The sequence below is a fragment of the Rousettus aegyptiacus genome, unplaced genomic scaffold (assembly GCF_014176215.1).
Source record: "Rousettus aegyptiacus isolate mRouAeg1 unplaced genomic scaffold, mRouAeg1.p scaffold_m13_p_16, whole genome shotgun sequence".
Taxonomy (NCBI): domain Eukaryota; kingdom Metazoa; phylum Chordata; class Mammalia; order Chiroptera; family Pteropodidae; genus Rousettus; species Rousettus aegyptiacus.
The window spans coordinates 39,860,608-39,878,673 of record NW_023416291.1 but is presented as its reverse complement, the minus strand read 5'-3'; the positions used below and the strand labels follow the sequence as shown (position 1 = coordinate 39,878,673).

At 55.6% G+C, this 18,066-nt stretch overlaps 2 protein-coding genes across 4 annotated transcripts; one reads left to right on the top strand and one right to left on the bottom strand.

The window, feature by feature from the left end:
* The first annotated feature begins 599 nt into the window (after positions 1-599).
* ILVBL (ilvB acetolactate synthase like) lies at positions 600-10,373 on the top strand. Of its 2 annotated transcripts, XM_016157690.2 has the most exons (16): positions 602-784; positions 1,188-1,335; positions 2,808-3,009; positions 3,140-3,267; positions 3,358-3,496; positions 3,587-3,698; positions 6,135-6,234; positions 6,370-6,467; positions 6,583-6,719; positions 7,681-7,815; positions 8,862-8,976; positions 9,065-9,234; positions 9,311-9,381; positions 9,462-9,533; positions 9,699-9,804; positions 9,928-10,373. In XM_016157690.2, the coding sequence occupies exons 2-16, from the start codon at positions 1,198-1,200 to the stop codon at positions 10,104-10,106; spliced, it is 1,902 nt and encodes a 633-aa protein (XP_016013176.1). In that variant the 5' UTR covers positions 602-784; positions 1,188-1,197; the 3' UTR covers positions 10,107-10,373. The 2 variants fall into 2 exon arrangements, with proteins under 2 accessions (XP_036089766.1, XP_016013176.1); XM_036233873.1 differs by lacking the exon at positions 7,681-7,815 and having other exon boundaries at positions 600-784.
* Positions 10,374-10,387: 14 nt separating this feature from the next.
* On the bottom strand, positions 10,388-17,065 carry SYDE1 (synapse defective Rho GTPase homolog 1). Of its 2 annotated transcripts, XM_016157689.2 has the most exons (8): positions 16,908-17,065; positions 15,031-15,372; positions 14,269-14,913; positions 13,888-14,102; positions 13,174-13,300; positions 12,800-12,960; positions 11,992-12,217; positions 10,388-11,678 (listed from the first exon to the last, which is right to left on the bottom strand). In XM_016157689.2, the coding sequence occupies exons 1-8, from the start codon at positions 16,993-16,995 to the stop codon at positions 11,296-11,298; spliced, it is 2,187 nt and encodes a 728-aa protein (XP_016013175.2). In that variant the 5' UTR covers positions 16,996-17,065; the 3' UTR covers positions 10,388-11,295. The 2 variants fall into 2 exon arrangements, with proteins under 2 accessions (XP_016013175.2, XP_016013174.2); XM_016157688.2 differs by having other exon boundaries at positions 12,800-13,300.
* Positions 17,066-18,066: the final 1,001 nt, after the last annotated feature.

Here is an 18,066-nt window from a genome sequence, read left to right as displayed (position 1 = left end):
CTCAGAGGGAAATCCCAAAAGTTGACAAGGAATGGGAGCCAGTGTAAAAACGTCTTGGACAGAAGAAGGGAGTTGGGTACCAGAATTTACTCCCTTTTACTGATGGGGTGATCATCTCCCAGAAGCCAGACGGCTGGAATATGGTGGAACGCGGGCTGGAACCAAAGACCACTGGTCTTTGCAGCATTCATTCCCTAGCACATGGAGCAGAGGAAGCCCAAGCTTTCGGAAAGGGTGTGCAGCCTTCAAGGGTGGGCCCAATGCAAGAGGCTGGCCTACGGATGAGGGGGCGGGGCCTCTGCCTTTGCGGGGCTACGGTAGGCTAGGAGGCAGGCCATTCACGCCCAGCGTATAGCACGGTTGGCGTGGAAAGCGGCCTAAGCTCGGGCTGTGGGACCTATGGAAGGCCGCAAAAGGCGGGTCCGGGAGGGTCTTGGCAAATGGCGGACACCGATGGGCGTGGCCTCCTGTAAAGACGGGCATGAAGCTCGCACTATGAGCCAATGAAAGGCGAGAGAAGGCGGGGCCTGTGCAGGAGGCGGCCAGTGGAGACAGGTCTTACAGGAGTAGCCCTGGAGTGTAGCTACGGCTTGGCGCACGCACGGCGGGCCGGACTACTAATGCTAGTGGGCAAAACAGGGCTGCGCGCTCGGGTCATGTGACATGAAGGGCGCCGAATTCCTCTGGAGTCAGCGCCATTTTTTGTAGATGAAGGTTGAAGTGCCCTAGGGGTTGGAGGAACGTCCTGTGGTGATTTAGCCTCGGTCCGCATCCTGAGGTCGAGGTCAGTCTCGGGCTGTGGCGCTCACTCGGAGGTGGGCCCTGGCTTGAGAGGAGGGCGTGGCGTCGTTCTTGGTGATGTAGTGGGGTGGGCTCGCCACAGGGGGTGAAATTCGGGACCCTGATGCAAAAGAGTAGGGGCTTCCCGCTAATCCATTGAGAAGCAGGTAAGTAAGTATTCTGAAGCCGTTGTGGTCGCCTAGTTTGGGTGTCGGTGGCGTAAAAGCGGGAGCCTTTCGTCGCGAAGGGCAGTAGTCTGGTCCCTCAGTAATTGTGGTTTGGGGCATGGCCCAGGTCCAAGCCTTGCCGCGTAAAGGGCCACACCGAAACTCGGGAGAATAGGGCTTGTCTTTTTAAGGATAAAGTGTCTTTGCATCCAGGCACTGGAACTGCCTATTTTTATTTAGGTGCTACCTCATGGAGACCCCTGCAGCCGCCGCCGCCGCTGCCGGGAGCTTCTTACCCTCGTTCCTGTTCCTGGTCTGTGGGACGTTAGTGGCAACTGTGCTGGGCGCCGCTCATCGCCTGGGGCTTTTATATCGGTTGACGCACAAGGTGTGGAGGCACAGACGGGAGTCGGGTTGGGGGCAGCCAAAGCAGGAATGAGCTCCCAGGCGCCAGGGACTGGTCGGAGAGTTCAGGGCCTTGTCCCCATTGCCCAGCTGCATACGAGACCCTGTACTTTGCCTCGTTAGAGGTAAGAGGGCAGCTATGCTGCCACGGCACTCAATACCACCTCCACCTCCACCTCCTTCCCCAGGGGGTCGAGCCCATTTCACAGAACAATGCTCCCTAAACACCGTGGGTCAGGGCTATGAAGGCAAGCACCAGAGGATGTGGCTGTAATATTTTTTTGACAGTTGCTCTGTGCTTTAGAGGAATTTGTGTACCCAAAATACCTTTTTGAAGCTTTTGCTTCTGTCTGCATTTTCCGCAGCGGAAACAGGCTCAGAGATGTTATGTGGCAGCTTGATTTAGATGACCTCTTTGGGAAAGACCTGACTGCACAGACTTGCATATGAACTACTTGGCTCCTCTCTCCGAAATGTATCAGATCCCTTCCTCAGTATTTCCTCTTACTGCCTGCAGCAACTTTGATCCCTTCCCAGCCCTTCCTCTCCTAGCCAGAATCAACGTCGCTGGCCTTGAGGACTTAAGAAATTTAAGACAAAAGCCTCTATGTTTGGAGCTGTGTGGAAACTGGGGCTGGGATGCCGCTCACATGCCAGGCACTTGGCTGGCAGCCTGTCAACTGTGCTTGGACTAGTGAATGGGAAGGAGCCTGGAAGGCTGAAAGCTGCACTCAGGCTACCAGATCCTGATACTGGAGGGCAGGCAGTCCTGGAGTCACAGGCGATGACCTCTACCTTGTGCTCTTGGCTTAACTCCTCTGGATTCTGTAGATCTACTTTTCTCCTCCTCTCTCCCTAGTCGTTCCACCACCTCAGGCAGGCAGTGTAACAAAGTGAGGCACTTGACAGTGTTGGTGCTATGGAACTTCGAATCTTGCTTGGGCAGGTCTTGGTTCCCTTAGCTATGAAAGGATATAAAGTTGACACTTGATCAGCATGGGCCCACTCATACGTGGATTTTTTTCACTATATACAGTACATGTATTTTCCTTATGCTTTTCTTAATAACATCTTTAGCTTACTTTAAGAGTACAGTATATTATACATATAACACAACATATGTGTTAGTCGACTGTTAATATTATTGGTAAGGCTTCTGGTTAACAGGCTATTAGTAGTTAAGTTTTCAGGGGGTCAAAAGTTATATGTGAATTTTCAACTGCACAGGAGTTGGTACCCCTAACGCCCATGTTGTTCAAGGGTCAGCTGTAATGACAAGAGGATCTGGTAGGATGACGTGTCCTGCTCTGGGCCTTGTATGTGATATGTGCCTTTCTCAGTTCCCTGACCCTGCTCCCTCATTTCTAGGAGAGGAGGATTGCCATTCTCCCCACCCACTCTGGTACCCTTGCCCAGGGCCTTGATAGTCTTGTTCCTCTCTCTCCGTGGGCCCAGGTGGACAAGGCAAGCGTCAGGCATGGTGGGGAGAGCGTGGCAGCTGTGCTGAAGGCTCATGGTGTGCGGTTCCTCTTTACACTGGTCGGTGGGCACATTTCCCCAGTGCTGGTAGCCTGTGAGAAGCTGGGCATCCGTGTGGTGGACACACGCCATGAAGTCACAGCAGTGTTTGCTGCCGATGCTGTGGCTCGTCTGACAGGTGAGGGCAGAGCAGAGAGGCCTGGGGGCTGCTGGTAAGAGTGGGATGAGGGGTCTTGGAGGGGCACGGTTTTTTTAGGGGTGGCCAGGAGGAAGGGCATGGATGCAGAGGGCGATGACCTGTGTTCCAGGGACGGTGGGCGTGGTGGCGGTGACAGCAGGCCCTGGCCTCACCAACACAGTAACAGCAGTGAAGAATGCCCAGATGGCCCAGTCCCCAGTCCTGCTTCTGGGTGGTGCTGCCAGTACTTTGCTGCAGGTACCCTGTACGCAGGCGGGGTGAAGGGGGTGGGGCTCCAGGATGCTTGAAGGGCTCACATGGTAACTCCTCTGGACCCATCTCTGCCAGAACCGGGGTGCACTCCAGGCCATTGATCAGATGTCCTTGTTACGGCCACTCTGCAAGTTCTGTGCTTCCGTGAAGAGGGTGCGGGACATCATGCCTACCCTGAGGGCCGCAATGGCTGCTGCTCAGTCAGGCACTCCGGGTAGGTGGTTTTGGGTTGGGCAGTGGTTAGGCCCTAGGGTCTGGGCGCTAAGGAGGCACAGTAGGCTCAGCGTCTTCCCTGCCCTCACAGGCCCAGTGTTTGTGGAGCTTCCCATTGACGTGCTGTACCCCTATTTCATGGTCCAGAAGCAGATAGTATCAACCACGCAACCCAAGAATATCATGGGTCAAATAGTCTTCTGGTAAGTAGCCCCACTCCCATTGTACCCTCCTTCCCCTGCCTTCTCTTGCAACTTCTTGCCAGTACCTATCCCGTTTTTGACTCATTCATTGATTTGCACATCACTTGAGAGGAGCCAACCATGGAAGAACATTTCAGGTGGAGGGAATGGCATATGCAAAGGTCCTGAGGCAGGAATGAACTTAGTGGGTTGGGAAAGCAAGGTGGCCCATGTTGCAGCAGCAGGTGAGCAAAGAGGGGCAGAGACAGAGAGCAGCCAGCAGGGCCCACTGGAGTGCCTGGGGTTTTGTTTTTAATCAGAGATCTGTCGAGAAGCATTACAGGGCCTCCAGCAGAGTTGTGGAATACCTTGATTCAGATTTTTAATACATTCCCTATGGTTGCTGTTGGAGAATGGACTGTGGGGTTGGGTGGAAGTTGGGAAGCCGGGGAAGAGGTGTGGTGGTCCCTGGGATGGGAGGTGATGGTGTTCTGGATCTGGGTGGTGGCTATGGGATGCAGGGATGTGGATGGATCACATATGAGTGCCTGGAGAAGGGGACAGTGGGTCCCCACAGGCTTGTGACATGGGCATAGCTCACTCTGGGGCTAAGAGTCACAAGTGGCTAGGATCTTGGAGAGAGCAGGGCAATGGGGCTGGCCTGGTACAAGGCCTAAGTTTTTCCTGAAAGAGCTGTGAGTTTGAGGGGCACTATCTCAGTTGAGTGAATATAAATGGGTTCAGGTAGGGGCACAGCCTTAGCGGACATATGCAGAAGGGTCCACTTTTGGTCACTAGTGAGGTGGGCCTGGCTGAAACAGGGCCAGGAGGGAGTGTCAGTGTTCTCCTCCTTCATCCTCATCCCTTCCCTTTGCCAACCTTACCCCTCCTTTTTCCAGTCCTCCCGCATATATTTATCAAGTGCTACTATGTGCCAGGTTCCAGGATGGGCATGGGGGAACATCCATGAACAAGACAGATGGGTCCCTGCACGCTGGGCATGAGATGCACCTTCAGGGCCAACTCACAGAGTAACAGTTTTACTCAGTGTCTTATATAACAACGCTTTGAGTTAACACGGTAAGATATTACCAAATGACTTGGATAAAGTCATCCAGGTAGTTAATGGCACACAAAGATTCAGCCTGGAGGAGCCTTCAGTGCTTTACCCAAAGATCTATGTGCCATCTTAATGAATGAAATGAATCTCAGGACTGCTGCTAATTAGCTGTGTTAACTTGAGCAAATAATTAGACCTTTTCCCACTTTTACTGAGATACAATTGACAGTACTGTGTAAGTTTAAGGTATACAGCATAATGATTTGACTTACATATATTGTGATGAACATCTCCAGCTTTTCTCTCTAGACTAAGGTTCTGTTAAAAATAGATGAGATTGTTCAAAATAGATGAGATAGTGCAAATGCTGACAAATAAAAGAATTAACCATCATCATCATAATGGTTAATAAGAACAGGGCTGAGTCCATTGTCATGTCAAGTGTAAGGAAAGCTGTCTCCCGTCCTTCCTTCAATATGGTTAGGAAACCAGAAAAAATAGAGAAGGGTGTTTAGGGGTTCTAACAGTTAAGAAGTGGTCTGTAACCTTGTCTGGGAGGCAGAGTTTTTAAGCAGTTTAGTTCTGTGACCATTACAGCCTCTGCTCCGTTGGCCTCCCAGTCCCCTTACCTCCTTGTTCTCCTCCTCTCTCTTGGGCCTTCCTCCTCAGCCCCCTGCAAGGCTGGCTCTTCCCTTGCCTTTTCTTTCCATGTTGGGGTCTCCATGGTTCCTTCTTTGGGCTCTTCTCATTCTCTGCAATCTCGACTCATCCTTCAAAGAAAAATAGAAGCTTCTGGTTCCAGTTGCTTCCTACCAACTCCCACGTGTCTGTTTTCGGCTGCATTGGGTGTTCTTGAGGGGAGAGCTGAGCAGGATTTATCTGTGTGTCTTCAGAGCTCTGCCTGGGGCCTCAGGGAAAGTTGGGGCCCTGTGACTCAATAAGGAGACAGAGAAGAGGATGTGGGAAGCCAGAAAAAGAATTATGTTAGTAGGTTCCACTGATTTTATATCCTTAATGGTTAGATCACTGAACCTTGGGATGTTCCCTTTTACATTTTACACATCAGAGTACTCAGAAAAGTTAAGTGCCTTGCCCGAAGTCACACAGCTAAGTAGCGGCAGAGCCACCTCTGCCCTACCCTGCAGCTAGGGCCCTGATCCAGGCACTCTACTCCAGGGCCACTTGTTTCTGAGGGTCTATGTCAGGTTGGAGTGGTCACCAGCAGCTTCTGAGGGGAAACAGGCCACTAGAGACTTGGCCACAGGGGTTTATCTGTCCCTGGGCTGTTACTTGACCATCCTGTGCCTGTCCCGCTTCCTCCTGACCCCTCTCCTCCTCCAGCTCCTGGAACCCCAGTAGTGAATCCTGGTAACCACCCCTTTCTCTCCTCTTCGCAGGTACTTAGATAATCACCTGGCTAACCTCTTTGCAGGAGCCTGGGAGCCTCAATGTGAGGGGCCCCTGCCTCTGGACATTCCCCAGGCATCCCCCCAGCAGGTGAATTGCTTCTCATCCTTGGCTGAGAACCCCTTCCTGGCAGCATGACCTCTCCCTGAGTCAGTACTGGGGCCTTGATCTTGGGGGCTGATGGTAACTCAGGGTTGGCTTTTTGAGCCCCACCTCTCGCCTCAGGTTCAGCGCTGTGTGGAGATCTTGAGCCGGGCCAAAAGGCCCCTTCTGGTGCTGGGGAGCCAGGCCCTGCTGCCCCCAACACCTGCCGACAAGCTTCGGTGAGAAGCCTCAGCCCTGCCTTTACAATCACATTCCTGGTTCTTAGTCCTCTGGCGCCGTTCGGGGATGGGAGGGCCTTGGCCACACTCACCTCTGTTTTATCTGGACCCACAGGGCTGCTGTGGAGACCTTGGGTGTACCCTGCTTTCTGGCCGGGATGGCACGGGGGCTGCTGGGCCGCAGGCACCCCCTCCACATCCGGCAGGAACGCAGCGCCGCCCTGAAGAAGGCTGATGTCGTCCTCCTGGCAGGTGGGCCTCTGACCCCTTCCCACCCTTCCATTTTCCTCCCTCCAGGACCCTTGTCACCCCGTGACCCTGACCCCCTAGTCTGGTCCTCGCTGGCACCCCATCCTCTTAGTTATCCACCCTCTTACCCCTGGCCTAAACCTTCCCCTTTCAAGGGTTTTGAACAACCCTAAATTTGAAATTCAGGTGAATTCTTGCCAGGTTACAGTTGTGTGCTGAGACCCAGCTCTGTACAAAGGAGGACACAGATAACTGATGCCCTGCAGGGCTTTCTGCATAGCATTTCCATTTGCATACACTACACAGCACGTACACATACAACATACACATTTTCACATAAATTATGTTAAAGCTTGCCAGATACATAGTAATTGTACCCGTTAGCTATTATGTACTAACCATTCCCAAACTCAGTGGCTTAAAATGCACTTGTTATTTCTCAAAACTCACCAACAGGTGAGGTAGGATCTGGTTTTGGCAGGGCTCATTCAGGAGTCAGCAGTCAGGGAGGCAGGAGGGCAGCTGTGCTGGCCCAGGCTGGGCTGGCTTAGATACTTGGGAGTTGGCTGGCTTTAGTGGGACTAGAATGGCTTCAGCTGGGATTCTGAATTCTCTCACTCTTCCGTTCCTCCTCCGTGTTAATCATCATCCTGCAGACTGGCCTGGGCTGGTTCACTTGGAGGATGAGAAACATGTAGAGCTTGGTGAGCAAGCTTGAAAGAGAATGAAAGTTGCAAGGCTTCTTGAAGCCTGGTCTCAGGACACATGCCAGCACTCCTGACACAATCTGCTGGCCAAAGTATATCCTGAGGTCAGCCCAAATTTAAGGGCTGGAGAGCTGCAAAGTCACTGCAGTTGGCAAGGGTCCAGGGAGAGGTGAGAACTTTTTGCATTCAGTCTGCTACAGACGGCACTCCAAAGGATATTGGACCTGTGTCCTCTGTCCCCTTGTCACTCACCCTAGGAATTGTGTGTGACTTCCGCCTGTCCTATGGCCGTGTCCTGAGTCGTAGCAGCAAGATCATCATTGTCAACCGTAACCGGAAAGAGATGTTGATCAACTCGGACATGTTCTGGAAGCCTCAGGAGGCAGTGCAGGGTGAGCCTCCAGTGCCCTGCCTACCCCACCATGATCATCTTGGGCCCTCTCCTGGCCTCAGCTGCAGCTGGCTTGTGCTGGGTGTTGCTGATCAAGGCCTGGACTCCGACCCAGGGGGCACCCAGTCATCCAGAGTTATATGTTCGGTGCTCAGACTGATGGGTGCTTCTGGATGAACAAATGCTGAGTGTGCACTATAGGGAAAGTCGGATAATGTGCATGTGATCATGTCCCCTGGCTGCAAACCCTCCCATGTGGCCCACTGCTCTTAGGACAGAGAGCTCACTCCTTGGCCCCCGAGGCCTCTGTTGTCCTATCATAACTCCTCTGCTCCTGTTTGGTTCCCACTCAAGGACTTTCTGTGCTCTGCTTTGCCCATAGTTCCAAGGATGTTGACTTCCTCATAGTGTAGGTAACAGGGAAGTCTTGTGTCAAGCAGAGAAGTGGTCCCATTGCGTTCATGTTTGGGAATGTCCATTGTAGTAGCTAGTGGTCAGTGACTTGGAGGGGACCAGGCAGTGGCAAAGAGTCTGTTAAACAGGGGCAGGATGGAAACGACAAGGCCTGAGGCAGGAATAGATAGGGAAGAGAAACTCAACTCACTTCCCTGAACCTCCAGGTGATCATTTCTGAGTGGAGATGATGAAAAGTATATCATCACCAGTTCATTTATTTGTTCACTCCACAAGCACTTTGTGTCTGGGTTGTAGAGACATGCTAGGCAGATGGAGGTGTTTTTAGTGATATGTGTGATCTGGGGTGTGATGGGGAGGCAGGTGACGAGGTTGGCTTGGATTTCTAATGGTCTTCTTGTTCCTTAGACCTTGTTTCTCTGGCCTTGCCCTCCCTCTCAGCCCAGGTGCCTTAACCTGATTCCGACAGGCCCTGCAGTACGTTTTGCCTGTTTTGCCCTAGGAGCACCCCTGGCTTGCCTCCTTGCCTCCTGTTCTAGTGCTGCTTTTGGCTTCCTGCTGTCTTTGGGCCTCTGGTGCTGGAAGGGCGGGAGGAAGCTACCTCCCTTCATTTGTGCCCTCTTTCTTCCCTAGGAGATGTGGGGTCCTTCATGGTGAAGCTGAAGGAGGGCCTTCAGGGCCAGACATGGGCCTCAGATTGGGCAGAGGAGCTTCGGCAAGCTGACCAGAAGAAGGAGCAGTCCTTTTGGTGGGGGCTGGTGGAGTGGACATGGTGGGTGGAGGGCTCCTGACAGCTTCTGCTGCTGGCCCTGCTGACCTGCACTGCTCTGTTGCAGGGAGAAGGCAGTGATGCCTGTAGCCCAGCACCTGAATCCCGTGCGGGTGCTGCAGCTGGTGGAGGAAACTCTGCCCGACAACTCGATTTTGGTGATGGATGGCGGGGACTTTGTGGGCACTGCTGCCTACCTGTTGCGGCCCCGTGGCCCTCTGTGCTGGCTTGATCCTGGTAAGGAAGGGCCTGTGTCTGGGGTAGCTTGTACCATCCAGGCCCGTTCATAGCCACCTGCTCTTGGATCTCCTAGGGGCCTTTGGAACTCTGGGGGTTGGCGCAGGATTTGCACTTGGGGCCAAACTGTGCCGGCCTGATGCTGAGGTGAGTTGGGGCACTTGAGGCAGGAGGCCTGATGCTTTTTGGGCTTTGAACCACCCCAACCATCCCCTGTCCCTTCTCAGGTCTGGTGTCTATTTGGGGATGGAGCTTTTGGGTACAGCCTCATTGAATTTGACACCTTCGTCAGACACAAGGTGATGGGCTGCCTCAGGGGGAAGCCTGGGATTCTGGGAGGTGTCATCAGGGCTGGGTTGGACTGGGGAGGGAGCTGGTTCTGTCTAGCAGGTGCTGTCTATGTCTCTCTGGCTGGCCAAACATGGTGCCGAATGCCACAGCGTGGCCTCATCCTCTCCCTGCAGATCCCAGTGATGGCCTTAATAGGGAATGATGCTGGTTGGACTCAGATTTCTCGGGAGCAGGTGCCCTCTCTGGGCAGCAATGTGGCCTGTGGCCTGGCCTACACTGGTGAGGATCCTAGGCAGTGTGGGGAGGGGGGAAGCTATTCCCAGCCCGGCCGTATGTGTTTCTTGGGCTGGCAGTATGGTGGGCTGGGTCCCTGCCACCATCCAACTTGACCTCCCCTTTTAGATTATCACAAGGCAGCCATGGGTCTGGGGGCCCAGGGCTTGCTTCTCTCACGGGAGAATGAGGATCAAGTGGTCAAGGTGCTGCGTGATGCCCAGCAGCAGTGCCGAGACGGTCACCCAGTCGTGGTTAACATCCTCATTGGCAGGACGGACTTTCGTGATGGCTCTATTGCCATGTAGGGCCTTGTGAATGCCTTCCTACTCCTGGACTGTGTGTCTAGCTGGTTTGGAGTCTCATCCTTGCTTGCCCTGGGCCTATCCCATGAGGTCCAGTGACCCTAGAACCTTCCCTGGGGACAGGCAGGGGCTGGAGGGGTCAAAGCTCAGAGAGCCTCCCTGGTAGCCCTGGACAGCTCTTGGGCCTTTTTCTCTGTGGGTCCAATTGTGCCCTTTCTCTTCTTTTATCTTACATGCTGAATAAACCACCTCTGGTCCATGTAAGCTCAAGGACTCATTCCAGAACCTGTGCATATTGATTTATTATCCACAAAGATGGAAATGAAGGAAAGAGTGGGGAGACAAGAGGGGACTTTACTCTCCCACTGGCACTCTGGGACTCACTGAGGCACTACTACTAGGGAGTTCAGGGTCCTTGTCATTGTGAACCCTTTCCCTGCTCCATGGTCCCTGAAAGAACCCCACATGCCAACTCCAGACATGTCCATTCACACCTGTACACACAAATGGATGCACGCACGCACACAATAAATATATTCCGTACCAAAGTGCCCCCAGCCTGACACTTCAGGTGGGGCTCCTCCAAAAGGAAGGACTTATAAGTGCTCATTTTTTTCAGGGATGGGAAGAATTGGGAAGGGGAAGGGGCCAGACTGCAATATCTGTTAGCTGGTTTGAGGCAATTGTGGGATTTTCCCTGGAAAAGAAGGTGGAGAAACCAGCTGTTTTTCTATAAGCCTGAGGCTGCCCCATTCAGCTGGAGCACAGGATAGAGGCTGCCCCAAACAGCACCTCCTGATAGTCCTAGGACCCTCTGAGGGAAAAGTGGAGTGCACTGCTTATCAAAGCTAATACTGATTTGGTAGGCAGCAGTAAGAGGACTGACGGGTGTGTCACCAATCCGGGCTGATGCACACAGTAACTGGTGTGTCCTCGCCAAGGAGAGGCAAGAGAGGCCAGCCCAGCAAGCGGGAGAAGCCCATGGTACTCAGAAAAAAATGGCCACAAGAGTTGGTCCCCAAAATACCTAGTCACTGGCCTTGGGAACCAGTGCCCAAATACTTAGCACTGGAAACAAGAAATGAGTGGCTGCTCGCCAGGCAACTCACCCACAAGAAGCTATGCCAGTCATGAGGGCACCAGCATAGCAACCAAGAGCCCAGGCCTTAACTGGGGTCCCGCCTGGCCGGGCTCAGAGGCACACGTTGATCTGTTTGGAGAGCTCTCTCTCTAGGTCCAGAATGAGGGCGTCAAAGTCTTTGAGGTTTAGGTGTGGGTTGAAAGGCGCCTCGAAATCATCCTCGAAGTCAGCAGCGCCCCTCGGCTCGGCGGCTTCCTCATCCTCGTCGTCGCTGTCGCTTCCTGTTACATGGTCGTAGTCCGGCCTGGACAGAAAGTCCCGCCCACAGACGCTCCAGTCCCCGGCATAGCGGTTGCTCGGAGGGCTCTCAGGACCTCCTCGGCCGCGGGGCCGAGTTACCACTTCCGGGCCTGCCAGCGGCAAGTGCAGCGAAGGCTGTCGTTTGGGCCGCAGGTACGGGGCGAGCTCCGGAGCTTCTGGGGACCTGTGGGGATCTGCAGGAGAGGGAGGGTGACGTCACACGCAGCGGCGACGATCAGGCCTCTGGCTGCTCAGGTGGCCTTCGCCCGGATGACGATTTCATTGGCTGAGCCGGTTTTGATCGGCATGTCGAGAGGCAGGGCCTCTGACCGCATCAAACATGGATTGGTTGGATCTGAACTGGTTGCTGAGGCAACCAGGTACCGATTTACTCTAATAAGGGGGCGTGGCTTGCTTGAAATTCGAGACTAATTGGCCTCCCGGGGAAGCATCGCCGCGGCGGCCGGCCCCGGATTGGCGATTGGCAACGCGGGCGAAAGGACTCACCTGGCCAGGCCTGCAGTAGGTAATGCAGCACCTCGATGTGGCGCTTGAAATCCACTGCGTTGGCAAGTCCCGAGCCAGAGCTGCGGATGCGGGGCCTGGCGGGGGCCTGGCGCGCTGGCAGCAGCACGGGACCGAAGCATACAGCCAAGTTCTGCGCGGTCATGCGGTTGTGGGCATGGAATGAAGAGACCAGGCGCAGGTGGTCCAGGAGAAGCGTCAGAGTGGCCTGAGAAAAGAGGGTTGGGAGGGCATGCGGGGGGCAAAGCCAGCCCCTTGTCACACCTGAGGGAGACTAAGGCAACTCAGAATGGGGAAGCTGAGGTTCAAGGTCTCCTCCTAGCTTGGAGATGGCCAAGCTAAGACTTAATCGTTAGGTATTAGTATCATGATCACATTTTCCTGAAGAGGGGACCAAAGGTAACAGGTTTGGAATGGCAAATCTTGGACTTCAATCTATTCCTGTGTTAGGCAGGGCTGGTATTTCATTATATAGATGAGGGTATTGAAGCACAGAGAGCGTCAGGATTTGTTCAGGATCCCATAGCCAGAAACCGCCCTTGTGGTAGGTTGACAAACCTGCATTCACTCTGTGTTTTTGATATATCCTGGCTGTGCTACCTTGGGTAACTCACTCTACTGCTTTGGGCCTTGGTTTCCACATCTATGAAATGGGTATACTGATAGCACCTACTTTCTAAGATTGATGGTGCCACAAGACCATGGCCATTGCCCATTCAGGCATGGATGAAATGTTCTACTAATGTCAGTCCACTCCCTGTTCCACCCACTCCCACCAGGCCCAACTCACCCTCTCCACATCCGGTAGGCAGCTGAGGAGTCCACGGGTACCCTCAGCGCTGGGGGGAGCCCTGCTTGGGATCCCTTGGGCCATAGCCTCCAGCACCACTTGATAGAGGGGCTGGGTGATGAGTGGGGTGGGCAACTCCCGAAGATAATCCTTGAGGATGCCTGCGGACACAGGGCCCGTTCTGGTCAGGGCACCCCTGGCTTCTGAGGCTGGAGGTATCAGCTGGGGCTGAGAGGGGGCGAGAGGAGGAGGACAGGTGCAGGAAGGTGAAAACAAGGCCAGATAGAAGAGGCGAGGTCCCAGAAGGACCGTAGGGACTGCCTTGAGGTGAGGGTTGAATGGGGAGCAGGTAGGGAGGGATTGGGCATGCTGACCAGTGATCACATTGATATCGGGGTACAGGTCCTCAGAGAGGCACACAGCTGCACTGTCTCGTTCAAAGGCATCCCGAAGCTCTTTCTTCACGGCTGCAGAGCCGCACAGGCGATAAAGCCCCACTACCTGGGTGTGGGAGCAGAGAGGGGATGTCTTCTTGCTGGGGCCACAAACTGATCAGGGCCCAGTGGGTTGAGAGCTAGAGGTATGGGTGATGGTGGCAGTGGGCTGAGATGTCGGGTACTAGCTGTAGCCTCACCAGCTGCCTTCCTGCTCCTGATACCTGTCAGCTGTCTGGACAACCTGGCCCTATAAACCCTCTGCTTGGATCACTGGTCCTGACTTCTCAGCTCACTTGTCACTTCCTCCAGGAGGCCTTCCCTGACTACCACAACCAGTAGATGAAGTCCTGCTTTAAGCTCTCTCAGCTTCCTCACTCTTGTCCCAGCCACGGTTTTACATTTGTGAGTTATTATTGGAATCATGTCTTTTCCCTCAACAGATTCTGAGCTCCAGAAGGGATGGGATCCTGTGTCACTAAATGGGTAGATGACCCATGGGTTCTGGGTTAGGGGCTATGGTCTAGTGGTGCCTTCTGCTGTTGTCTAGGCTGGGACTGGAGCTGGGAGGAAAGGCCTGGCCACTGTACATGGAGTGTCTTGGGAGGTGGGTCTGAGGCCTGGGGTCCAGCTGGGGTGGGGTGAGGGGCTCACCCTCAGCCCTCGGCGCTCGATCTGCCCAACACACTTCTGGATGATGAGGGGCACCTGGCCTGGGGGCTGTTCCCGCTCCACTAGCAGTGGCAGGGGCAGCCCGAAGACGCGGGGTTCAGCTGTATCCGGTGCTTCCTGCTGTTCTGACAGGGTCAGCTTGGCATACAACAGTCCCTGAGGCTCTAGGCGCACAGCCAGCTGCTGGGCCTGGCACCCTGAAGACACAAGGGAACTTGAATGGGTTCTACCCTCACAGGTTCCTGTGCCCTGGCCTTTTACTCCAGGCCAAACCCCTACCCTGGGCTTGGAGCCCTGGGTGCTCTGGGGAAAGGGCTGAGCTCTGTGCCCTACTGCACCTCCGCCCATAGCCATGCATCCTACCTCGGAAAACCATGGGCAGCAGCACGATGCCCTGGGCACAAGGCCGGTGCCGACGCACGCCGGGATCCCATGCCAGCACCAGGGTCCGCAGTAGCCGGGCAGCCTCAAGTTCCAGGTGGAAGGTGTGGTCCAGTTGCAGGAAGTCTGGCCCCCCACGCAGCGGCCCCGTCCGGGCCCGCGCCACCCCATCCACCTGTAGCAGGCAGCAGAGGTCTCTTGGGGTAGCCCCAGGTGCTGGCCGCAGCCCCCCCAGCCCATAGAGATGCAGGCTGAGGCGGCCCCACAGTGCGGCGGGAGGTGCCCGGGCTGATGGGCCCACCTCGTAGGGCTGGAAGGCAGTGGGTGGTGGGGGACACGCTGGGCGTTCTGGTGAGTCACCATCACTGAGGTACCCAGCCCGAGGGCTCCTTGAGCTCCCGGCCATGGCAGCCCTCCCAGAGGTACCCACGCTGCTGTCCAGGTGGTAACGGCTGATGACCGAGCCCTCAGGGGCGGCCCTCTCACGGTCACGGCCAGCCCGGGTGCCCCGCAGGCTCAGGCGGCGCCGTAGCTCCGGCAGCTTCTTCATTTTCATGGAGAGGCGCCTGGCAGGGCCCGGGGACTTGGTGCGTGAGGCTTTGGTTGGGGGGCTGGCAGGGGCCACACCTGTGGAGACAGCATACTTCAGTGTTCAGAAACCTGGACTTGGGATGAGGCTGAAGCCTGTGGTCATCTTGGAAGACTCTGTGGGGGGCTGGGGGGGTGGGTGAGGCTTGTGCTCACCTTGCAGGGCTGGGCCCTCTGGCTCAGCCAAACCTGGCTGTGGCTCTGGGGGCTCAGGTGCCAGGGGTCTGGGGTCCTCTTCAGGGATGGGGTTGTACCAGATCTCGCTGGCGGGCTCCCCGCTGCCAGGTGCCCCAGGCCCCAAAGTGGCTTCCTCTGGTTGCTTGGCCCCACTCAGCACCCATCTTCGGCTGCTGGGCTCCAGGCTCTGCAGGTAGGCCCCCCGTGCAGGACTGCGAGATGCCTCAGGGCTGGGGGGCCCATCTGCTCCAGCCTGGGCTCTTTCAGGGGCATGGGGCTCTGGCTCTGTAGTGCTGGGCTCTGGGCGCTGGGCTGGGCGGCCTGGCAGAGAGCAAGAGAGTGAGACACAGTACCCCACTTCCCCAGTAGTCCCCACTCAGGCTCTTCCTCCAGCAAGGGCTGAGGCATTTCTTTGGAATGGGATTGGTTGCCAGCTTACAGTCCACCCCATCTTAGTCCCTAATGTCTCTCTGCCTCCAGCCTTAGGGGGCCACTGGGGTTTCTCCAGGCAGGGACCCTATGTTCCTGGCTCTGATTCCCCACTGCTCTTATTAACCCCAGCAAGTGGTCCTGCTCCTGTTCCTTGTCACTGGAACAAGTTGCTTCCCATCTCTAAGCCTCAGTGTTGTCCTGTGACATGGGGAGATTTGATGCCCTCTCCAGGGGGGCTTCAGGGAACTTGGTGTAGGGAGTGCTTCCTATGTCTTTGTGTCATGGTCAAGCACACAGAGCAGGGTGGACAGGACGCTGGCTTGCTTGCTCAGAAGACAGGAGCAGGCTTGACAGTGAGCGCATGGTTCTCCCTTCCTGCAGCATGTTACCAGCTCTCTCCCCTGTCTTCCTTGCCCCCCCCACCCGCCTGTCTTCCAAACTCTGCCCCCAATCTGGAGTGGGCCATCTTTCCGTCCAGACCAGAACCCCATGGTCTATGCCTTGGTGCCTCCCCTTTGCTCTGTCCTCTCCTCTGACACCCCAGGCTGTTTCCTGTGTGTGTTTGTGCGTGGGCACCCAGTCCCATTGCTTTACTCTGGGAATCTTTGGGAAGGGCTGGGGCGGAGGCGGGGACGGGGTGGGGAGGTTAGATCCAGGAGTCATCTGGCATCCGTCCCTTAATTCCTTCCTTCTGGGGACTTCCTACCCCGGGCAGCGCCCATTACTTTAAACTCTAGCCTTGTTTGCCTGCAGATTACCTCCTCTGGTCACCTCGGATTTTCACCCTCCAGGACGCAATCCGGGTCTCCATTAGGAGCCCAGTCTAAAGAGCTGTTTAAGTCACTTTACTAGCCCTGGGCAAATTACACAACTGCTCTGTGCCTCAGTTTCCTCACGCGTATCAAGGGGGCAGTTTCCTGGGGCTGCTTAAGGCGTATGCAGCTGCAGTCACTGGTTAATAGATGGGAGGGGAATGCGGGGTGCCTACTATGATTGGTGTGCCAGGTCTCTCCCCCCTGCAGAAGTGCACCCCGCTTCGCCTATCCTGGTCTCCAGGGCTCAGGGTGCCCCCTGCCTGGCCTGACTGGGCCCCAGTGTCCCGGTCTCCCAGCTCCTCCTCCCTCCGCTCTCCAGGCGCAGAGTCTCGGCCCCACTTCCTGTCAGAGGCGAGGCCCCCTCCGGGGCCTCCCAAGGAGCCCGCAGCGCTGGCATCCCGGGCCAGGCGCACATAACGGTCCGCGCCCCTCTATCCCCCAGCCCCTTCCTTCCAGGACCCCTGTCCGTCCCTGGCAACCCAACCCAACTCGTACGGGGCTCCGAGGGACTCCCTCTGTCCTCCCAGCCGTCTCTCCTTGGGGCTCCGGGACCCCCTCCCAGGCTGGGCGGGGCTCGGCGCCCCCTCCTCCGCTGCGCTCCTCGCTTACCGCGCTCCTTCGCGTCGGACTTTTTCCGGGGAAGTTTCTCCCGGCCCCGCAGGCGGGAGAAGGTTTTCCTGAGCAGCGGCTCGGCCATGCTGGCGCCCTAGCCCGGCCGAGTGCGCGCCCCCTGCCCGGCTGCACCGCCCCTCGCCCGCCCCGCCCGTCGCCCCTCCCGCCCCGCCAGCCCCGCGCCACCAGGAAGCGCATTCCGGGAATGCTTGGCCCAAACTTTTTTTTCCCCTTCCCGCGGCCTGAGCGAGCGATGCTGGGAGATGTAGTCGCCTGGACGGGGAGGGGAGGGAAAGGGGCTCTGGGCTGCCTTCCTGGGCTACAACTCGTGCGGTGGTGTAGCCCTCGTCATCCCCCTTTCTCCCTATCCCTTGATGATCGCGAGTTCTCTTGGCTTTATCTCCAAAACTCATCCCGTAAGTATTCCTTCTCATCCCCCCCATCTACCGCTCTAACCTGGTTCGAGCCCTGGCATCGTTCCTTTCGATGACGCCTCCTCTTCCTTATGTCACTCCAGTGCCTTCCTCCTCCGCCCTCCGCCCCTCTTATCCCAGATACTACTATCCCAAACTCAGTGGTGTAAAACAGCCATTGCATGATGCTCACAGAGCAGGAGTTTGGGCAGAGCTGACATTGATTGTCTCTGTTCGAGGTTTAGAGATGACTCAACAGATGTGGGCCCGAGTCATCTGGAGGTATGTTCACTCGCAGGTCTTGCAATTAATGCCAGCTGTGGCCCCACAGGGGCCTCTCCTACCAGCAGGTAGTCAACCTTATAGTCATCCACAACTCCAAAAGTGAACAAGGCAGAGCTGCATTACCTTTCCCAACCCACCCTGGGGTGTCACACTATGTCATTTCTGGCACCAGATTCTGGCACCAGAGGGGTACATAGACCCCACCTCTATCAGTGGGCAGTATGTCAATGACCTCGTGCAAGAGGATGTGGGATGAGAGCTATTATTGTGGCCATCTTGGAAAATTTAACCTGCATCACCCCTACATTCCATCCTCTACGTGGCACCCAGAGTGGACTTAAAAAGCTGAAATCAGATCATGGCACACCCTGTAGAACAGTCTTCTCATGACTGCTTACCCTATTTAGAATAAAATTTAGATTCCCACAAATAAAATCCACTCCCAACAAGACTTCTGG

Bases quoted from the DNA above. Each gene is read 5' to 3' on its own strand.
- ILVBL (XM_016157690.2), top strand. From the start codon at position 1,198: ATGGAGACCCCTGCAGCCGCCGCCGCCGCTGCCGGGAGCTTCTTACCC. The intron at 6,720-7,680 runs GTGGGCCTCTGA...CACTCACCCTAG, and splicing joins TGATGTCGTCCTCCTGGCAG to GAATTGTGTGTGACTTCCGC. The intron at 9,382-9,461 runs GTGAGTTGGGGC...GTCCCTTCTCAG, and splicing joins TGTGCCGGCCTGATGCTGAG to GTCTGGTGTCTATTTGGGGA.
- SYDE1 (XM_016157688.2), bottom strand. From the start codon at position 16,995: ATGGCCGAGCCGCTGCTCAGGAAAACCTTCTCCCGCCTGCGGGGCCGG. The intron at 15,373-16,907 runs GTAAGCGAGGAG...GCTCTCTGCCAG, and splicing joins GTCCGACGCGAAGGAGCGCG to GCCGCCCAGCCCAGCGCCCA. The intron at 11,679-11,991 runs GTGAGTCCTTTC...CCTCTCCTGCAG, and splicing joins CCTACTGCAGGCCTGGCCAG to ATCCCCACAGGTCCCCAGAA.